The sequence below is a fragment of the Macaca mulatta genome, chromosome 9 (genome assembly GCF_049350105.2).
Source record: "Macaca mulatta isolate MMU2019108-1 chromosome 9, T2T-MMU8v2.0, whole genome shotgun sequence".
Taxonomy (NCBI): domain Eukaryota; kingdom Metazoa; phylum Chordata; class Mammalia; order Primates; family Cercopithecidae; genus Macaca; species Macaca mulatta.
In genome coordinates this window covers 78,295,855-78,313,172 of record NC_133414.1, presented here as the reverse complement: position 1 = coordinate 78,313,172, position 17,318 = coordinate 78,295,855, and the positions used below count along the sequence as shown (strand labels likewise).

At 48.4% G+C, this 17,318-nt stretch overlaps 1 protein-coding gene and 1 long non-coding RNA gene across 3 annotated transcripts in view; one reads left to right on the top strand and one right to left on the bottom strand.

The window, feature by feature from the left end:
- The first annotated feature begins 8,079 nt into the window (after positions 1–8,079).
- SLC29A3 (solute carrier family 29 member 3) overlaps positions 8,080–17,318 on the top strand; it is a 50,332-nt gene continuing 41,093 nt past the window's right edge. The window contains exons 1-2 of one of the 2 annotated variants that reach the window (XM_001107477.5): positions 8,080–8,236; positions 11,990–12,288. In XM_001107477.5, coding sequence (XP_001107477.3) covers position 8,236; positions 11,990–12,288 — 300 coding nt within the window. In that variant the 5' untranslated portion in view covers positions 8,080–8,235. The remainder of the gene's footprint in view (positions 8,237–11,989; positions 12,289–17,318) is intronic. The other variant, XM_028826517.2, reaches the window with a different exon arrangement.
- Positions 13,280–15,672, bottom strand: LOC114669974 (uncharacterized). The gene is made up of 3 exons (XR_003719360.2): positions 15,535–15,672; positions 15,338–15,429; positions 13,280–14,968 (listed from the first exon to the last, which is right to left on the bottom strand). It is a non-coding gene; the product is annotated as an uncharacterized LOC114669974 (long non-coding RNA).

The window sequence follows — 17,318 nt, the reverse complement described above, 5'->3', positions numbered from 1 at the left end:
GTAAGATTCATAGCTAGCTTCTTAACAGAAGCCATGGAATGCAAAAGGCAGTGAAATGATCTTTAAAGTGCCAAAAGAAAATAAGCACCAAACTAGAATTCTAGACCTGGTGAAAATAGGGCAAAGGGCATTTCCAGGCCAATAAAAATTGAGAAACTTCATTGCTAAAAGACTGACATTAAAAAGAAATGGAGTCTTTGGGCTCCAGAAATGTAAGCCTTTGGGCTTACAGGAATGACTCCAGGAAGAAGCAAATGCAGGAAGGTATGAGGAACAATGAGAATGGGTAAATATGTGAGTAAATAGAAATTAATATGAACTGTGAAAAAAGAAAAAAAAAGCATCTTGTGAGTTTTAAAATAATGTAAATCATGTTAAAATGGTAACACAAAAGTTGGGTCAGGGTGAGTGTAATTAAGGTATTCTAAGGTACCTGCAACATGTGGGAAAGTGGGAAATGTACTACTAATTGATATTAGAGCCTAGTAAATCATGTATGGATAAATATAAGCTCTAGAGAATATTTAACTTAGAGAAGTGAGAAAGAAATAAGTTTTAAAATTGATCAATCCAAAAAGAGACAAGAAAAGAGGAGAACAAAGGAACAGAGACAAGGTGTGCTATTGGGAAAAAAGTAGTAGCATTAACTCAAATATATCTGTCTATCAGTAATTATATTAAATATAAATGGACAAAAGACTCCAACTTAAAGGTAAAGATAGCTAGAGTGGATTTTTTTAAGTATATGCCCCATTTACCAGAAACACGCCTTACATGTAGGGATATCTGATAAAATTATAAGAATGAAGAAAGATATATCATAGAAACATGATTCAAAATGAAGCTAGTGTAATTCCACTAAAATTAGAAAATACACATTAAGGCAAAAACCAAAACAAAACACACACTACAAGAAAAGAAAGCCATAGACCAAACTCTCTCATGAACAAAGATGCAAAAATCCCAAGCAAAATACTAACAAAAAAAATTAAGGAACACATCGTTTTAATTATTTATTTAGCTATTCATTTTGTGGAAACAAAATCTTACCATGCTGCCAGGCTGGTCTTAAACTCCTGGCCTCAAGCAATCCTCTTTCTTCAGGCTCCCAAAACACTGGGATTATAGGCATAAGTCACTGCACCTGACCAGAGTAATATTTTTAAAAAGTGATACATCATAATCAAGTTGGGTTTATTCCAGAAATGCAAGGCTGATTTACCATTTGAAAATCAATTAATGTAAATTTACCACATTAATAGAATAAAGACAAAGATCATATGACCATCATAGCAGATTATATTTTCCAACTATCACTGCAATAATATGTACCACTTGACATGCTCTTCTTCCAACTTGACCTTGGCACTCTTCCATCAAGAGGTGAAGTCTATGTCCCCTCCCTCTGGATCCTGGGTGGACATCGGTGACTCCTTGACCAACACAGAACAGCAGAAGTAGCCATGCCTAACTCTCAAGGTTGGATCCTAAAAACACCCTGTATATCCTTAAGCCTAAGAAGCCACAGAAAGAGGTCACTTGAAGGAGTTGTGGACAGTAATCCCAGCAGAAGTCTAGCCCACAGCCAGCATCAATTGCCAGACACAAGAGAGGGAGGACACTTTCAGATGATTCCAGTTCCCAGCCTTTGAGTCTTCCAGCCGAGGCCACAGCCATGGTGGTCGAGTGAGCATGCAGCGCAGAGACAAGGCATCCTCATCCCGCCCTGTCCATTTCCCAACCCACAGAATCTGTGTCATAACAAGTTATTTTGGCACCACTACATTTGGGGGTCATTTGTTTTGTAGACATAGTGACCAGAGGAGAGGGGTTTCTAGGGCTTTAAGAGTGTTCACTTTCTCATTCCGGGTGCTGGTGAAACAGATGTCACCATTCTGTGATCATTCATGAACTCTACACTTATAATCTGCACACTAATCTCTATGGAGGTGGTACTTCTATAAAAAGAACTCAAACGAGAGTACCAAAGAAAAGGGGGGAGGGGACGCAGAGCAATTTGCCTGTTGTAACCGTGCAGCAGGAGACAGATTGGCACTGAGAAATGAAAGCATCCCTAACTGGTGGCCTCTGTTTTCTCCGTAAAGACCATCTCCGGGAGGGGTGTGTTCAGGGGCTTGGGGCACGTGGAGGAGGAAGATGGCAACGGTTCTTGCAGCAAGCAGGAGCCAAGACACGTGGTAGGCCTGCAGGCAATCCTCAGGCCCATCTGGTGTTGATAACTGTGAGTTCCAAGTGGACGCGCCGGTCTGCTGGGGACTCTCCAGTGAGGATCATTTGTCAGCTGTAGCTGGGCTCCCCCAGGGTGGGCCCACGCTGCCACAAGATGAGGGACATGGGAGTTTAGGGTACTGCGAAGATGTTACTGACATGGTGGACCTTGGGATCTAAGCTGCCTGAGGATGGAAGGAAGGACATGCTTGATGGATGTGGGGGAGACAGGAGTCAGTGCTGGCATCTCCTGGAAATCCAGAACATTCCCAGAGGGAGCCATTGACCAACACACAGTAAGGAGAGGTGGCTAGAGTCAGAATGGGGACTGGAATTCAAATCAGTGATGTGGGCCATCCATGGTGGCTCACACCTGTAATCCCAGCATCTTGGGAGGCTGAAGCCGGAGGATCACTTGAAGCCAAGAGTTTGAGACCAGGCTGGGCAACATAGTGAGACACCCATTTCTAAAAAAAAAAAAAAAAAAAATTTTTAAATTAGCCAGGAGTGGTGGCCTGCACCTGTAGTTCCACCTACTCAGGGAGGCTGAGGAGGGAGGATCACTTGAGCCCAGGAGCTGGAGGCTGCTGTAGGCTATGATCATGCCACTGCACTCCAGCCTGGGTGACAGAGCAATACCCTGTCTCTTAAAAAATAAATTAGTGATGTGGAAGCAGAGAATTTATGAGTCCATAGTTATGGCTTTATCACCATAACTACTAACCTTACCTCTCAGAATCCTTGTGCCTCACATGGGTATCCAGTAACCCTGGAAAGAAAGACCCTAGTGAGTGACCCCAATATGTGAGCATTGCAGTGATAGAGAAGTTGCACGAGATGGCAGCATCTGCCCATGAGCCTTATGCCTGGCGCTCTCCGCGCCCCCAGCCCTGCGGCCCCTGGCCCCGCCTCCTCCCCCAAAAGGAGCCTGTGAGAAAGATTCTGACTCTTCCTGATTGTTGTATTCCCTGTAGGTCAACAGACCCCGGGGAAGAGAAGAGGAGAGCTTGTAGGACTCCAGTCTTAGAGGATGAGGGCTTGTGTGACCCCCACTCCCAACCACTTTTCATGGAGTCTCCTGGGTGGGTTCTGGAGGCAGAAAGGCATCCATGTGAATTTTGGCTCTGCAGTTGACCAGCTGTGTGACTCTGAATGAGGTACCTCTCTGTGCCCCACTTTCCACATAAGATAAATGGGGCTGACAGCTGCACCGACCTCACGGTGTGTGGTGGATTCTACGGGATAGGGGGCGGCGGGTGGGGGGGTTGGGGTTGGAGCCAGAGCAGGAGCTGTGTCCTCTGGCTGACCGTCTTTAATAGCAATCCATACACCTACTCTGTGCCTCCTAGAAGGCTGTTAGGTTGTTATTATCACCCCCTTTACAGATGAGAAAACTGAGGCTTGACTTCCTAGGGCCACATAAAAAGCATCCTAGCCCAGGTCTGTCTGACTCCAGGGCCCAGTTCTGACCACCAAGCCAAGAGGCCTCCCTATCGGCTGCTCTGGCCAGCCTTGGCATCTCATCTTCCAGTTCCCTGGACCTGGAGCTGGTCCTCTTGTAATAGTGGGATGGCTTCTGCCAGCACTCAGAACCTTTCAGGGCATTTCCAAACCAACGAGAAACAGGGTGCTTTTTTCTTTTCTTTTCTTTTCTTTTCTTCTTCTTCTTTTTTTTTTTTTTTTTTTTTTTTTGTGAGACAGAGTCTCGCTCTCGTTGCCCAGGCTGTAGTGCAGTGGCACAATCTCAGCTCACCGCAACCTCCGCCTTCTGGGATTCAAGCGATTCTCCTGCCTCAGCCTCCCAAGTAGCTGAGATTACAGGCGCCCACCACCATGCCCAGCTATTTTTTTTTTTTTTTTTTTTTGTATTTTTAGTAGAGACAGGGTTTCACCATGTTGGCCATGCTGATTTCAAACTCCTGACCTCGTGATCTGCCTGCTTTGGCCTCCGAAAGTGTTGGGATTACAGGCACGAGCCACTGCACCCAGCCAGCGTGCTTTTTCAAAGGACTAAAGATTGTAAAATGTCGATCCAGTGGAAAGTGCTTTGGCCATTTGGAGTTTTCTTTCCTTCTCTTCTCCTTCTTATCCTCCTCCTTTTTCTCCTCGTGTATAAGAATAAAGATGCCTAATGGGTGTAGTACTTTACCATTTACAAATATTTTCCCTGACCTTCCCCAACAATACTTGAGCATAGATGGTTGCTGTCGTCGACTCTGCTTGGTTGCAATGCCTCATATGCCCCAGTCAGATACAGAGTTGGGGGCTCTCAAGGCAGAAAAGCATGACCACTGCATTGCTAGACACAGATGGGGTTCAGGACACACTACCCCAAACTTATGACTGTAGGAGACCAGAATAGGCCACCCAAAATATGCCTCCTTGGCATAAGAATAATTTTGAGCTGGTTACTTTGAGAAACTGCAGACTCAGGAGAAGCTCTAAGAACAAAAGGAAAACTTACCCCTTGGAAAGAGAAACTTACATCTTTAAAAGAAATGATACGTCAGGGTGTCTCCCTGTCTGCACCAGGAAGAGAAAGATGTCTCTAATCACTAGAAACACTTAACAATGGAGAAGGCACAAACTTCAGTCTGTCAGACCAACTTTCCCCTTGTTGACTGAGCTTTTCCTGCCCAGATCCCCACAGCTGGGCCTTCTTTCTTTGTTTCAGTTGAAGATGGCATTTAAACCTGAACTCAAAGTCATGGATTTTGGAGATTTACTCATTTATCTGAGTATTTCCCAAGTGTGCATGACATATAAACATTACTAAATTTCTATTTGTTTTACTCTTCTCAATCTCAAGATTGTTTCGGGGGTCTACCCTACCTCAGGAAGGCTAGAAAAAATTACCTTTCCACTCCTATAGCCCTTATCAAAAGCAATGTTCAGGATAACTTCAGGCAAGAGACAGGAACCCAGCCAATTTCTGAGGCCTGCCCACCCCAGCCTCCCCATCCCTCTCCTCCCTGGAGTCCGCTGCTGTCAAGTGGGCGTTGTGAAAACACTTTTATTCTGTTTCCTCTCTACTTCCCTTTCTTGACCCTATCTCCCTCTTTTCTGATCATCTGTCAGGGTAAATGTTTTTATTACCTGGTCACTGAAGTGCCTGCTGGCCAGGGACCGGGGCAGACTCAGAGCTCAAGCCTCTGGACCCCCATTCTCCTGTTCCTTCCCTGATCCCCCACAGCCTCAAACATTCCCTGGGAAGCTGAATGCCCAACAGTACCTGACTCATCTTGCCCCCAAGCTAGACATTACCACCACCATCTGCCTAGATCCTGGAGGAGAAGACAAGCCCACGTTGGCCGGGAAGCAGCCCCACGGATACATTAGCAACCTGTTTCCTCCCACAGCTTTCTGCTTTCATAATGGAGGCCATCCCCAGAGCCCCTTCCTGAACTCAGCCCTAGCAACAGCAGATCCCCAAGTGACTGGCGCCTCCTCCATTTGAATTAAGACCCCAGCCTCAGAGCTCTGGAAGAGGGCTCCTGGCACCTCTGATTCTCTAAGCAGGTGTCCTGAAACTGTCTCACTCACTCACATACAGGCACATTCTCCAAAGATAAAGATAACACTGACTACAAACAACTGAGGACTCTGCCTGAAGTAAAAGCAATCAAGTGACAAAGCACTGGAGCTTCACAGAGGTAGGGCATGGTCCCCAGGCTGGGCCAGAAATAGCCCTGATCTGCTGCCCTCATTGGATCCTAGGACTTTGTCCCTTGGGCTGTGCCCCCTCCCCTCAGCCTCACCTGCCTGCTTGTAACTGGGCATGACAGAAAGAGCCTTGGCTCTGGGTTCTGCCACTCCATCACTGCCAGCTGTATGCCCTGGGAAGCCACTTTACCTCTTTGAGCCTGGGTTTCCCCATCTATAAAATGGGGACAACAATCCCATTTCACTGGGTACTGGGGTGGGGGAGGGGAGATCAAATGAGAGACTGTTCATGAAAATGCTTTGTATATTAGAGGATTTTTTTTTCCAATGTAAAGAAGGCCCAAAATAAGGCCTGATGACTAAACTAGCATATGAACTATCACATTCTGGGGGTGGGGAGTGTCTTCCTTGGAAGTGATGGAAATTTGCGTTGAGTGCCTGGCATGGATCACCTGACTTAATGCTCCCGCTAGTCCTAAGCCGACCCTGGGATTCAGAGAGGTTTAGTAATTTTACCATTATCCCGCAGCTCGTAAGTCTGGAGCTAAGCCCCTTCCTCTCCTTGGCTGGGGGGCTTTCTGACAATTTAGGGTGCTAGTCTCCAAACTCGCCTGCTGGTGGAGCTTGTTAAATGATCCATTCTGGCTTCCCAGTCTGCACCCCTTGAATGATGGATTGTATCAATCCAGGTATTTATTGAACACAAATTATGTGCCCACTATGAGGGAAGAGCAAACAAAGTAGGTATAGCACCACCCTTAGGGAGTGGGGAGTAGCAGCAACCCTCCTGGGGAGAGGTCCCCAGAATCTGGATGTGTACCCAGAGACTTATATGATCAGGCCAGTGTTTGGGGAATGGTGGTTATAAAATGAGAGGCTGGGGTGGGGAGTGGGGATGCTCTGAGAACCTGTCCACACTACTGACAGCCTCGATGGGCTCTGTGGCACTCTTGAGCCCTGGGGTGGCAACTGCAAGGATTTACTATCCATGGTCACAGATCTTCAGGCCCTGTGAAGCATCTAGATCCCCGCTCTGAATTGGCCAACTGGGCCAGGACCGGGAGTCAAGAAGGTTTCCACTATTTTTTTTTTTTTTTTCTTTTTGAGTTGGAGTCTTGCTCTGTCACCCAGGCTCCAGGCTGGAGTGCAGTGGCATCATCTCGGTTCACTGAAACCTCCGCCTCCCGGATTCAAGCAATTCTCCTGCCTCAGCATCCCATATAGCTGGGATCGCAGGTGTGCGCCACAACACCCAGCTAATTTTTGTAATTTTAGTAGAGATGGAGTTTGGCCATGTTAACCAGGTTGATCTCGAACTCCTGGCTTCAAGCGATCCACCTGCTTCAGCTTCCCAAAGCGTTAGGATTAGAGGCGTGAGGCAGTGCGCCCAGCCTGGTTCCCGCTTTCTTTACTTTTCTTTTTTTTGAGACGGAGTTTCCCTCTTGTTGCCCAGGCTGGAGTGCAATGGCACGATCTCGGCTCACTGCAACCTCCGCCTCCCAGGTTCAAGCGAGTATCCTGCCTTAGGCTCCCGAGTAGCTGGGATCACAGGCACGCACCACCATGCCCGGCTAATTTTGTATTTTCAGTAGAGATGGAGTTTTGCCATGTTGGTCAGGCTGGTCTCGAACTCCCAACCTCAGGTGATCCGCTTGCCTCGGCTTCCCAAAGTGCTGGGATTACAGGCGTGAGCCACCGCACCCGGCCCCCACTTTCTTAAAGAACACGCAACAGCTGTGTGTTACACGCTGCGGCTGCGGTCAAGTGTGAGGGCTGGAATTGCTGACTGCCAAGTTCTGGGTCTACTGAAAATAGCTGCCCAGCCTGGGAGGCCCAGTTCAGTCCAGGTGTGGGTACCGCTTCACCTCCAGAGCAGGGGCAGCCGGGAAGGGTAGAAGCAGCCTTTGGAGAGGGGTCTCGGCAGCGGTGTGGGGGCAAGATGAGGGCTCCTCTTAGTCCTGGGGTGCAGGTTATTGTAGCTAAAGGGGAGGTCTCAGACAGTGGGGTCTGACTCCAAGGTAAAAAAGGAGCAGCAACCAGGAGGCCTGATGCGCCGCGCACCCATCGCAAGCATGGGCAGTGCGTTTAACACTGGGCGCCTCACTTTTTCTCCTGTGAAATGGGCGCAGGCTGGCCCCAGCCCAGTGCCAGGAGGGGGAGCCCCGGCGCGCCGGCAGAAGACAAAGGAAAAAGGCTTGTTTGCAAACGGGGAAGCGGCGGCGTGGTGCCGGGAGGGGCGGAGCGGGGCCGGGGGAGGAGCCCGCCTGCCGCCTACCAAGCCCAGTGGTCCTGGCCGTGCGCCGGAGGCGGCGGCGGCGCGGCGCGGCGCGGCGCAGCGGCGACAGTAAGTGCGGGCTGGCTCGGGCTCTTCCGGCTCCGGTCCCGGCCCCCCCCAGACTCGCGCTCAGCGACCTCCCTCCCGGGCCCTGGGGACGGCTGCGGGCTGCCAGGGGAGCCAAAGGACCCCACCCCCTCCGTGGTCCCTTCCCCACCGTCCCTCCTCTCCCTCCTTGCTCTCTGCCACCCCTCTTTCTGGGTCTCTGTCTTCTCTTCCTCAAATCCTCTCTCCCCTCCTCGTCCTCTCTGAGACTGGACCTTACTGCCTGTATGGTGGGGGCCTGGTATAGACCTGTCGGCCCGAAGTATCCAGTTGCTGGCTGGTTCTCTCGGTCCCAGCTGCCCGGCCTGAGGCTGGGGCTGTTTACACCGCAAAGCCGGTTCTGCAGCGGCCAGTGGGCGGTGCCCTGCGCTTCCCAGTGCCCTCCCACAGGTTAGCCCTACCAGCTCCCCACTCCGGTGCACAGCCCAAGAAATCGAGGCACAGAAGGGAGAGCCACCTAGCCAGAGTCAGGAGCCTCCTTGGAACCAGTACCTAGGCTTCCTGGCCCAGATGAGGTTTTGCCGCGGCCCCAGCAGTGCCTGCCTCCTTGGGCAGGGCTGCCTCTCTATGCATGGCCGGGCTCCTGCAGATGACCCAGGAGCACGTTCCAGGCCACAGCCAGCCTGTTTTGGGGAAGGTTGGGCACTTCCTTGCCTGCCTTTCTCTTTCTTTTTTAATCCAGAAGTCAGCAGCTAGCTTTTGTAAAGACTAATAAGACTGCTCACTCCAGTGCCCTGGCTTGTGACCCTGGTTAGAGAAAATTCCTGGCTCCTTGTTCAGAAGCTCAGTCAAGGCTGAATGGTCCTTGACAAATAGACGCCAGGTACTGAGAAGGGGCCCTAGCCAAGTGTGGTCCTGAGTGACAGGGCTGGTGGTCCTTCTAGCCACAGGTAGCTGGAGCCTCTGGGAAGAACCACTTGTGGTTCTCTCTTGTTCTATGTGGGTGGGTCATGATTTTTTTTTACATTTTAAACACTAATTTTTAAAATGTAACAGGTGAGCTTGTTACATTTGTACCATTTTGTGCCAGACAAAATACCATAGACTAGGTGGCTTAAAATTTGTTTCTCATGGATATGGAGGCTGGGAAGGGCAAGATCAAGATGCTGGTTGATTTGGTTTCTGATGAGGGCTCTCTTCCTGACTTGCAGACAGCCTCCTTCTTGCTGTGCCTTCACATGGCCTTTACTCTGTGAGTGGGTGCATGTGGAAAGAGATTTTCCACACAGTGAGCTTCCAGACAGTGAGCTTGTTAATGCTAGCCTCCATCCGAATCCAGGCTGGGGAGGGGCTCTGCTAACCAGAGGAGTTTAAAATAGACTTGCTGGCTGGATGCATTGCACTTGGGCATCCAGTGGCCTCCCGCCTGCCGGCTCCAGGGTACATGCTACCCCAGCAGGGGAGAATGTCCTGGTGGTGCAGAGTCCATTCATTCAGCAAACATTGACAAGGGTGCCTTCAGTGTGCCTGGGCCCCTCCCCACTCACTGACTTCAACGCTTGCAGGAAGGATGCTTGTACTTGGAACCAGCAGACACAAGATTCCCATTCCCAGCCAGTCCTCCCCGGTGTGCTGAGGAGTCCAGCATGGTCCCCAGTCAGCTTGGCTGTGTAACTTCACTCTTGCCATCTGCTAGTTTTGTGACCCTGGGCAAGTTACTCAACCTTTCTGAGCCTCAGACCCCTCATCTGTGAAATGGGTCTTAGAGTAGTACCTAATATATTAGGCTGTTGTCAGCCTCAAGTGTGACCTCTGTTAGGCACAGACCTTGGCATTTGTGATTACTGGACTTAAGTTTAGCTATTGGGAGTTCTTTCTATTTGAATGTGGGACATAGCAAGTGCCTTCCAGACCTCAGTCTTTCCATCTGAAAAAAGAGAGCAATGTTTTTTGCTCTAATTCCAAGGGATGCTCTGAGGTTCTCCTGAAATAGTGGATAAGGTTCTGCACCCACATGAGGAGGTATTCCCATCCCACCAGGGAATAAAGGCCCCAGTCTTCTTGGCACGATGCTTTGAGTTAGGTTTAGCCTCCTGTAGAAATCAAGATGCATTTATTTATTTATTAGTTTATTGGGTAGGGAAGAGGCTACTGCAGAAGGGACTCTGAAGTGTCCCATCCTCAGCATTACGGAGACATTTCTCATTTAACAAGCTGCTGCCACATCCTAAGTGCTATCTAGAGCAAAGAAGCAGGCATGCTACTTTACAGCCAAATCCAGCAGCCAGCCAGCCATGCGACAGGCCCAGGATGCCAGGGAGATGCTGACATTTGTTCAACAGCTGCTTACAGGCCAGGCATTGCCAGCCAGTTGCAGTTGCATAACTATCATAAAAATGGCTTCCCTGGGTTTACATTTAGGGAAATTGAGGCACAGAAATATGGTAACCTGCCCAAGGACATGTAGACAATAGTTGCTGGTAGCCCAGGCTCTTCCATTTGTCTTAGGCGCTACCATAGATTGAAAGTAGCTGACTCGGCCGGGCGCGGTGGCTCAAGCCTGTAATCCCAGCACTTTGTGAGGCCGAGACGGGTGGATCACGAGGTCCGCAGATTGAGACCATCCTGGCTAACACGGTGAAACCCCGTCTCTACTAAAAAAAAATACAAAAAACTAGCCGGGCGAGGTGGTGGGCGCCTGTAGTCCCAGCTACTTGGGAGGCTGAGGCAGGAGAATGACGTGAACCCGGGAGGCGGAGCTTACAGTGAGCTGAGATCAGGCCACTGCACTCCAGCCTGGGCGACAGAGCGAGACTCCGTCTCAAAAAAAAAAAAAAAAAAAAAAAAGAAAGTAGCTGACTCCTGGTAGGGCGTGATGAGCAGAGGTGGGACCCAGGCAGGAGCTGCAAACCCAGGCTTGACCATTTACCTAGTCTATGGCCTTCTGTTCTTTGGACCTCTCTTTCCCCACAAATGAAATGGGAATGGACTATCAGAGGCTACACACCAGCTTATGGAGGCAGCCCTAGACACTACCAGTTTTTAAACAATTATTTAATCTGAAGGTTTTTATTTTTATTTACACTTTTAATTTTATTTTGGAACTGATAATAAACTAGGAACATAGTTAAAAATTCAGGAGGCACAAATAAGAATGCAGGGAAGTCTCCCTCCTTAGAGGCAGCCACTCACTGTTAGAAACTTCTTATGTAGCCTCCAGAGATATTATATGCATATACAAATGCATATGCATATGTATATTTTTCTCTCCCCACTTTTTTTACACACATAGTAGCATATTCTACATACTATCCTGCCCCTTATTTCTTTCAAATAAAGTCGAAAAGGGTTTAAAGATCATTCTTTGCCCATCAGGGGTCCTAATTCTTTTTTTATGGCTGCACAGAACTGTGAATGCCTTTAGACTAGGTTTGCCTTTCTGGGTACATTGCCACAGTCCCCACTATCATGCAGTGGTTTACACCCAGCCTGTTCCACAATTATGTGCTACCTCTGTTGCACTTGCATGGTTGGGGTGACCTCTGAGGACACTTACAGGTCTAATTTTTAGACCTGTAAAAATTGCCCTTCTCCAGGTCTAATTTTTGTCTTTCTCCCTGATCCTTAAAATGAAGTTCTCCAACCAGGCTTTAGTGACTTTACAGAGCCCAGGGTGAGGGGGCATGGTCATTTTGTAGGCTGGGTGGGTCCCCAGCTGTCCCCAGCCTCAGTTTCTACTTATCTACCCTGTCTCTGTTGCCCTTCTTGCTCCAATAGTGGCCATTGCTTCAGAGGACGACTTTCAGCACAGTTCAAACTCCACCTACAGAACCATAGGCAGCAGTCTGCAAGCTGACCAGGAGGCACTGCTTGAGAAGCTGCTGGACCACCCGCCCCCTGGCCTACAGAGGCCCGAGGACCGCTTCTATGGCACATACATCATCTTCTTCAGCCTGGGCATTGGCAGTCTACTGCCATGGAACTTCCTTGTCACTGCCAAGGAGTACTGGATGTTCAAACTCGGCAACTCCTCCAGCCCAGCCACGGGGGAGGACCCTGAGGGCTCAGACATCCTGGTAAGGGCATGTTTCTCCTGCAAGGCTGGTGGGAGCATACAGAGGCCTCATGCCTCACATGGCAGGGGAAGATGGAGATTTCAGACACATTTCCAGCCTTTAGATTACTTACTGTTTAGCTTGGGAAGAACATGCAAATTATGGTTCCATGTGGTGTGTATGGTAAACGCAAGAATCTAGAGTCCACACCTCCAGGGGTGTGAAGGTATGGACTGAATAGCATTAGTTACAGAAAATTCCAAAAGACTAGTAACTAAAATGAGATGGAAGGTCATTTTTCTCCTATGTTCAATTCTGGTAGGGACAGCCCAAGGCTGGTATGACATTCTATGGCATTAGGAACCCAGTTGCTTCAACTCTGTGCAGCTTTCATGGCCAAGGCCACCTCACAGTACAAGATGGCTGTTGTAGGTCCAGCTATTACATCAGTAGGTAGAAGCAAGAGGAGGAGGAAGAAATGCCTGTTGCCTGTAAGAACACTTCCTGGAAGTGACACACCTTGCTCTTCTTACATTGCATTGGTCAAAACTTAGGCATGTGACCACATCAGCTTACAGAGCATGCTGGGAAATGTAGTCTTTCGATGTAGCTTTATCTCAGAGAACCATGTGCCTGCTAAAATGGGAGGTTCTGTTATGGAAGATAGGGAAAATTAATCCAAAGGGATAATTAGTCTGATCACCATGGGAGAGATTGCTGTGACTTGGAGTTGGTGGGTTTCAAGAAAGGGGAGAAAACGATCCAGGTAGAAGAAAAAGGCTGGGCAATGGCAGAATGGGAGGAAAGTCCAGGTATGTATGACAGTGAAGCCGTGTTTGGGGCACAAGTAAGAGAGAGAGGTCTTGAGATCATTGCCCGGGGCCTTGAATGTCAAGGTGAGGAGTCAATTTTGTTTAGTTGACAGGGCTGCTCACTTTGCTGGGTGACTTTTCCAGAGAGGTGGGGGTGGTAGGGGAAGAGGATTAAAGAAAAAAATTATGACACTTGTTAAAACAGTTAAGGAAAGCTTTAAGACTTGTAGTAGGGGAGATAAATGGAGTCCAACTCTGAAAAGGAGACATGGGGATTTATAGCCAAGGGGCAGCATGAGGGGCCGGAGGATGGCACATTTCTAAGAGGAGAGTCAAGGCGAGGCCTCTGCTTGCTGAAAGCAGGCCCAGGACTTACACAGTTGACCCTTGAACAACAGGGGTTCACTTAGATGCAGATTTTTGTTTCAACCAAATGTGGATGGAAAATGCAGTATTTGTGAGTTGTGAAACCTGCATATACAGAGGGCCAATGTTTCCTATTTGTGGTTCTGCAAGACCGACTGAGTATGCTCGGGTTTTGGTACCTGGGGGGGGATCCTGGAACCAATCCCTTGAGTACACTGAATGGTGTGAGGAGCTTGATCGGATATGAGAGAAGGGAATATTCTGGCTCAACTGGCCTAACAGGATGCTTGCTGAAAGCAGGCCTAGGACTTACACAGTCTACTCTTAAACAATATGGGTTTGAATTGTGTTATATGTGAAGTTTTTCAAACAAATGCTGATGGAAAATGTGCTATTAGTAAAGTTCAAAACCTGATTATAGGGAGAGCTGGGTTCCACAAGGCTGACTGGAGACCTGAGTACGTGTGGATTTGGGTATAGGTGGGAGTCCTGGACCAATGCCCTGAGTATATGGAGAGACAGCTGAACATCAGAGGTGGGGAATGAGGAACTCGATCAGATCTCAAAGGTGGGGGTGTAGCAGGACAAGCTGCAGACAAAACTCCTCAGACACTGGATTAAAGAAGGAAGAGATTTTTTATTTGGCCAGAAGCGTCGGCAGACTTGTGTCTCAAAAGCCAAACTCTCCGAAGACAGAGTTCCTGGCCCTTTTAAGGGCTTACAACTCTAAGGGGTTCCACTTGAAAGGGTCATGATAGATTGAGAGCACATGTGGTTAGAGTGGGGGATTAAAAGTAACCTCAGGCCTGGTCATCAGTGGCACTGGCTGGTCTTGCCACTGACTTCATTCCTGTTGTTTTTTTAACTTTTACTTTCTCCTAATCAGAGACAGGAGACAGTAAGAGAAATGGCTTCTCTCCTCATTCCCCCCTTTGAGAACCTCACTCACTAGTGGGAGTTCTCACTCTCATCTTCACTATCCAGGTCTTCCTGCCAATCCAGTTCCATTGATTCCTAGAGTTACATACTCTGTTTTCTAACGGGGATCAAGTAGTTCTAATGGGTTATAGCACACATCAGGCTGGTCACTTCCTGGGCTGCATATCTTGCACTGGGTGGCATTATACTCACAAGTCCCTTTTAAACAACAAGACTGTTTCAAGTTTTTGCCCTATCTCTGTCTGAGGAAGGTCAGTTGAAGTCCTTACTGTACAAGTCCAAAATTTAAGAAAAATGAATCCCACAATGAGCTTCCTCATGCTTCGGCTGTGCATGGACCAGTCAGCTTCTGGGTATGACTGGAGCAGGGCTTGTCATCTTCAGAGTCACTCTTCAAGGGTTGTCCAGGCTTGGTCTTGCCTCCCAGGTTTCAGGTGCTGCAGGTTTTACACGGCTGTGGTGGATCCAGGCTGGGATTCCCTCTACCTTCACAGTGGTGGGAGTGGTCAGGATGACAGTCTGGGGTCCTTTGCACCATGGCCATAAAGAGGCTACATTCCAGTCCTTGATCCACACTCGATTACCTGGGGAGAAAGGGTGAACTGGGGAGAATAAGCTAACAGGGCATCTCTCATTTACCCAGGCTGAGATTGTGTTATTTTTCCTAAAGCCTGTAGCTGTAACTTAATTTCACCTCACTCTCAGGGAGTGCCTGAAGGTCCCCGCAATGTGGGAGGGGGCCTATGATATATTTCATAAGGGGAATATCCTGTTCTTTTAGAAGGGGTACATCTAATTTTAAATAATACCATAGGGAGAGCCTGTATCCGTTTTAATCCTATTTCCTGACATACTTTCCCTAAACTATTTTTGATAGTCCGATTCATCTGCTCCACCTTTCTGGAACTCTGAGGCTGGTAGGTGGCATGCAGTTTCCATGTGATCCCCAATACCTTTGCCGTCTTCTGTACCAAGTCAGCCACAAACACCACCGGCCTGTTATCTGAGTCGATCCATAAGGGCAGCCCAAATCTAGGAATAAGATCTCAAAGAAGCATATGGGTTACTTCACGAGCTTTCTCAGTTCGTGTTGGATTAGCCTTCACCCACCCAGAGTAGGTACACACAAGAACTAGTAAATACTTGTTACCTCCACACTTTGGCATCTCTGTGAAGTCCACCTGGAGATCTTCAAAGGGGACTGTTCCATAAACTTGTATACTGGGCGGAACAGCTGGACCTTGCCTCGCATTATGCTGTCGGCAGGTAACACACAGCTGCGTCACCGTTTTGGCAAGGGCTGACAAATGCGAGATGTAGAAATACTGGCCTAACAACTTTTCAAGTGACTCCTGACCTAAATGGGTGGTTTCATGCACAGCCAGTACAACTGCGGCTCCTAGCAGCTATGGCACAGCTACTCTCCCATGTGGTAACCGAATCCATTCTTCCTTCATCACTTGTCCTCCTTCTGCCTGGAGAAAGTCCTTTTCTTTAGAATAAGTAGGTACAAGATCAGGTACTTGAGGGAGCAGGGGGGCTGTGACTGATGCCTGGAAGGGGGCAGATGCTGCTTTTCGAGCCTCTGAGTCAACGCGGGAATTCCCCAAACCCACCAAGGTGGAAGCTCGCTGGTGTCCTCTGCAATGCATAACTGCCACCTTGTGGGCTTTCCATACTACTTCTAATAATTGTAGAATTTATTGTTGATATTTTATGTCCTTTCCCCCAGAGTTCAATAGGCCCTTTTCTTTATATAATGCTCCATGCACTTGAAGGGTTATAAAGGCATACCGAGAATCTGTGTAAATGTTTAGTCTTACCTTCACTGAGTTCTAAGGCCCAAATTAAAGCAGTGAGTTCAGCTTTCTGGGCTGAAGTGCCCTGGGGCTACGATCTGGCTTCAGCAGTGTCCAGGGTTACCACTGCATACCCTACACATCTCTCTCCTTGTGGGTTGATGAAGCTGCTGCCATCCATGTATAGTTCCCAGTCTACTGATGCCCAAGGCTGGTCCCGGATGTCAGGTCTGCTAAACTGAGTCTAACACTTCTACACAGTCATGCTCGACAGGGTTCTCTGATACCGGGAGCAAGGTGGCAGGGTTCAGGGTGTTACAAACTTCAATGGTTACACAGGGATTTTCACTGTAAAATCCAAGAGCAAACTTTGGTACTTGGTGAGTCTAGCATTCATTAGCCAATGATGTCCTTTAGTATTCATTAAGGTCACCACAGCATGGGGGGCCTTTATGTTCAGGTTTTGCCCAAGAGTCAGTTTATCTGCTTCTTATACTAGCAGGGCAGTTGCTGCCAAGGCCCTCAAACATGGGGGCCATCCTTTAGAAATTCCGTCTAGTTGTTTAGAGAGGTAGGCCACCGGCCTCGGCCAGGGCACCACAGTTTGGGTTAAAACTCCTAGTGCCATCTTTTCTCTCTGACACATACAATGTAAAAGGCTTTGTCAGATTGGGTAGCCCCAGGGCTGGGGCTGACAGAAGTTTTTCCTTTAACTCATGAAAGGCTTGTTGTCGTTCAAAAGGTTCCTGGTCCCCCGCTTTGTGACCTCATACAAAGGCTTGGCTAATGCTGCAAAGTTTGGGATCCACAGTCTGCAAAACCCCACAGCTCCTAAGAATTCTCTCACCTGCCTTCTGCTCTTAGGCTCCAGTAGATTGCAAATGACCTTCCTCAGTCCAATAACCATTCTGCCAGGTTGAGCAGGGCACCTTCCTCCTTGTCTGGGACCTCCTGGTCTGAGTCACCTTGTTTTCCTTTTAGCTGAGGGCATTTGTTCTCCCAATGTCCTTTTTTTTTTTTTTTTTTTTTTAAGTTCTTGGGTACATGTGCACAATGTGCAGGTTTGTTACATATGTATACATGTGCCATGTTGGTGTGCTGCACCCATTAACTTGTCATTTACATTAGGTATATC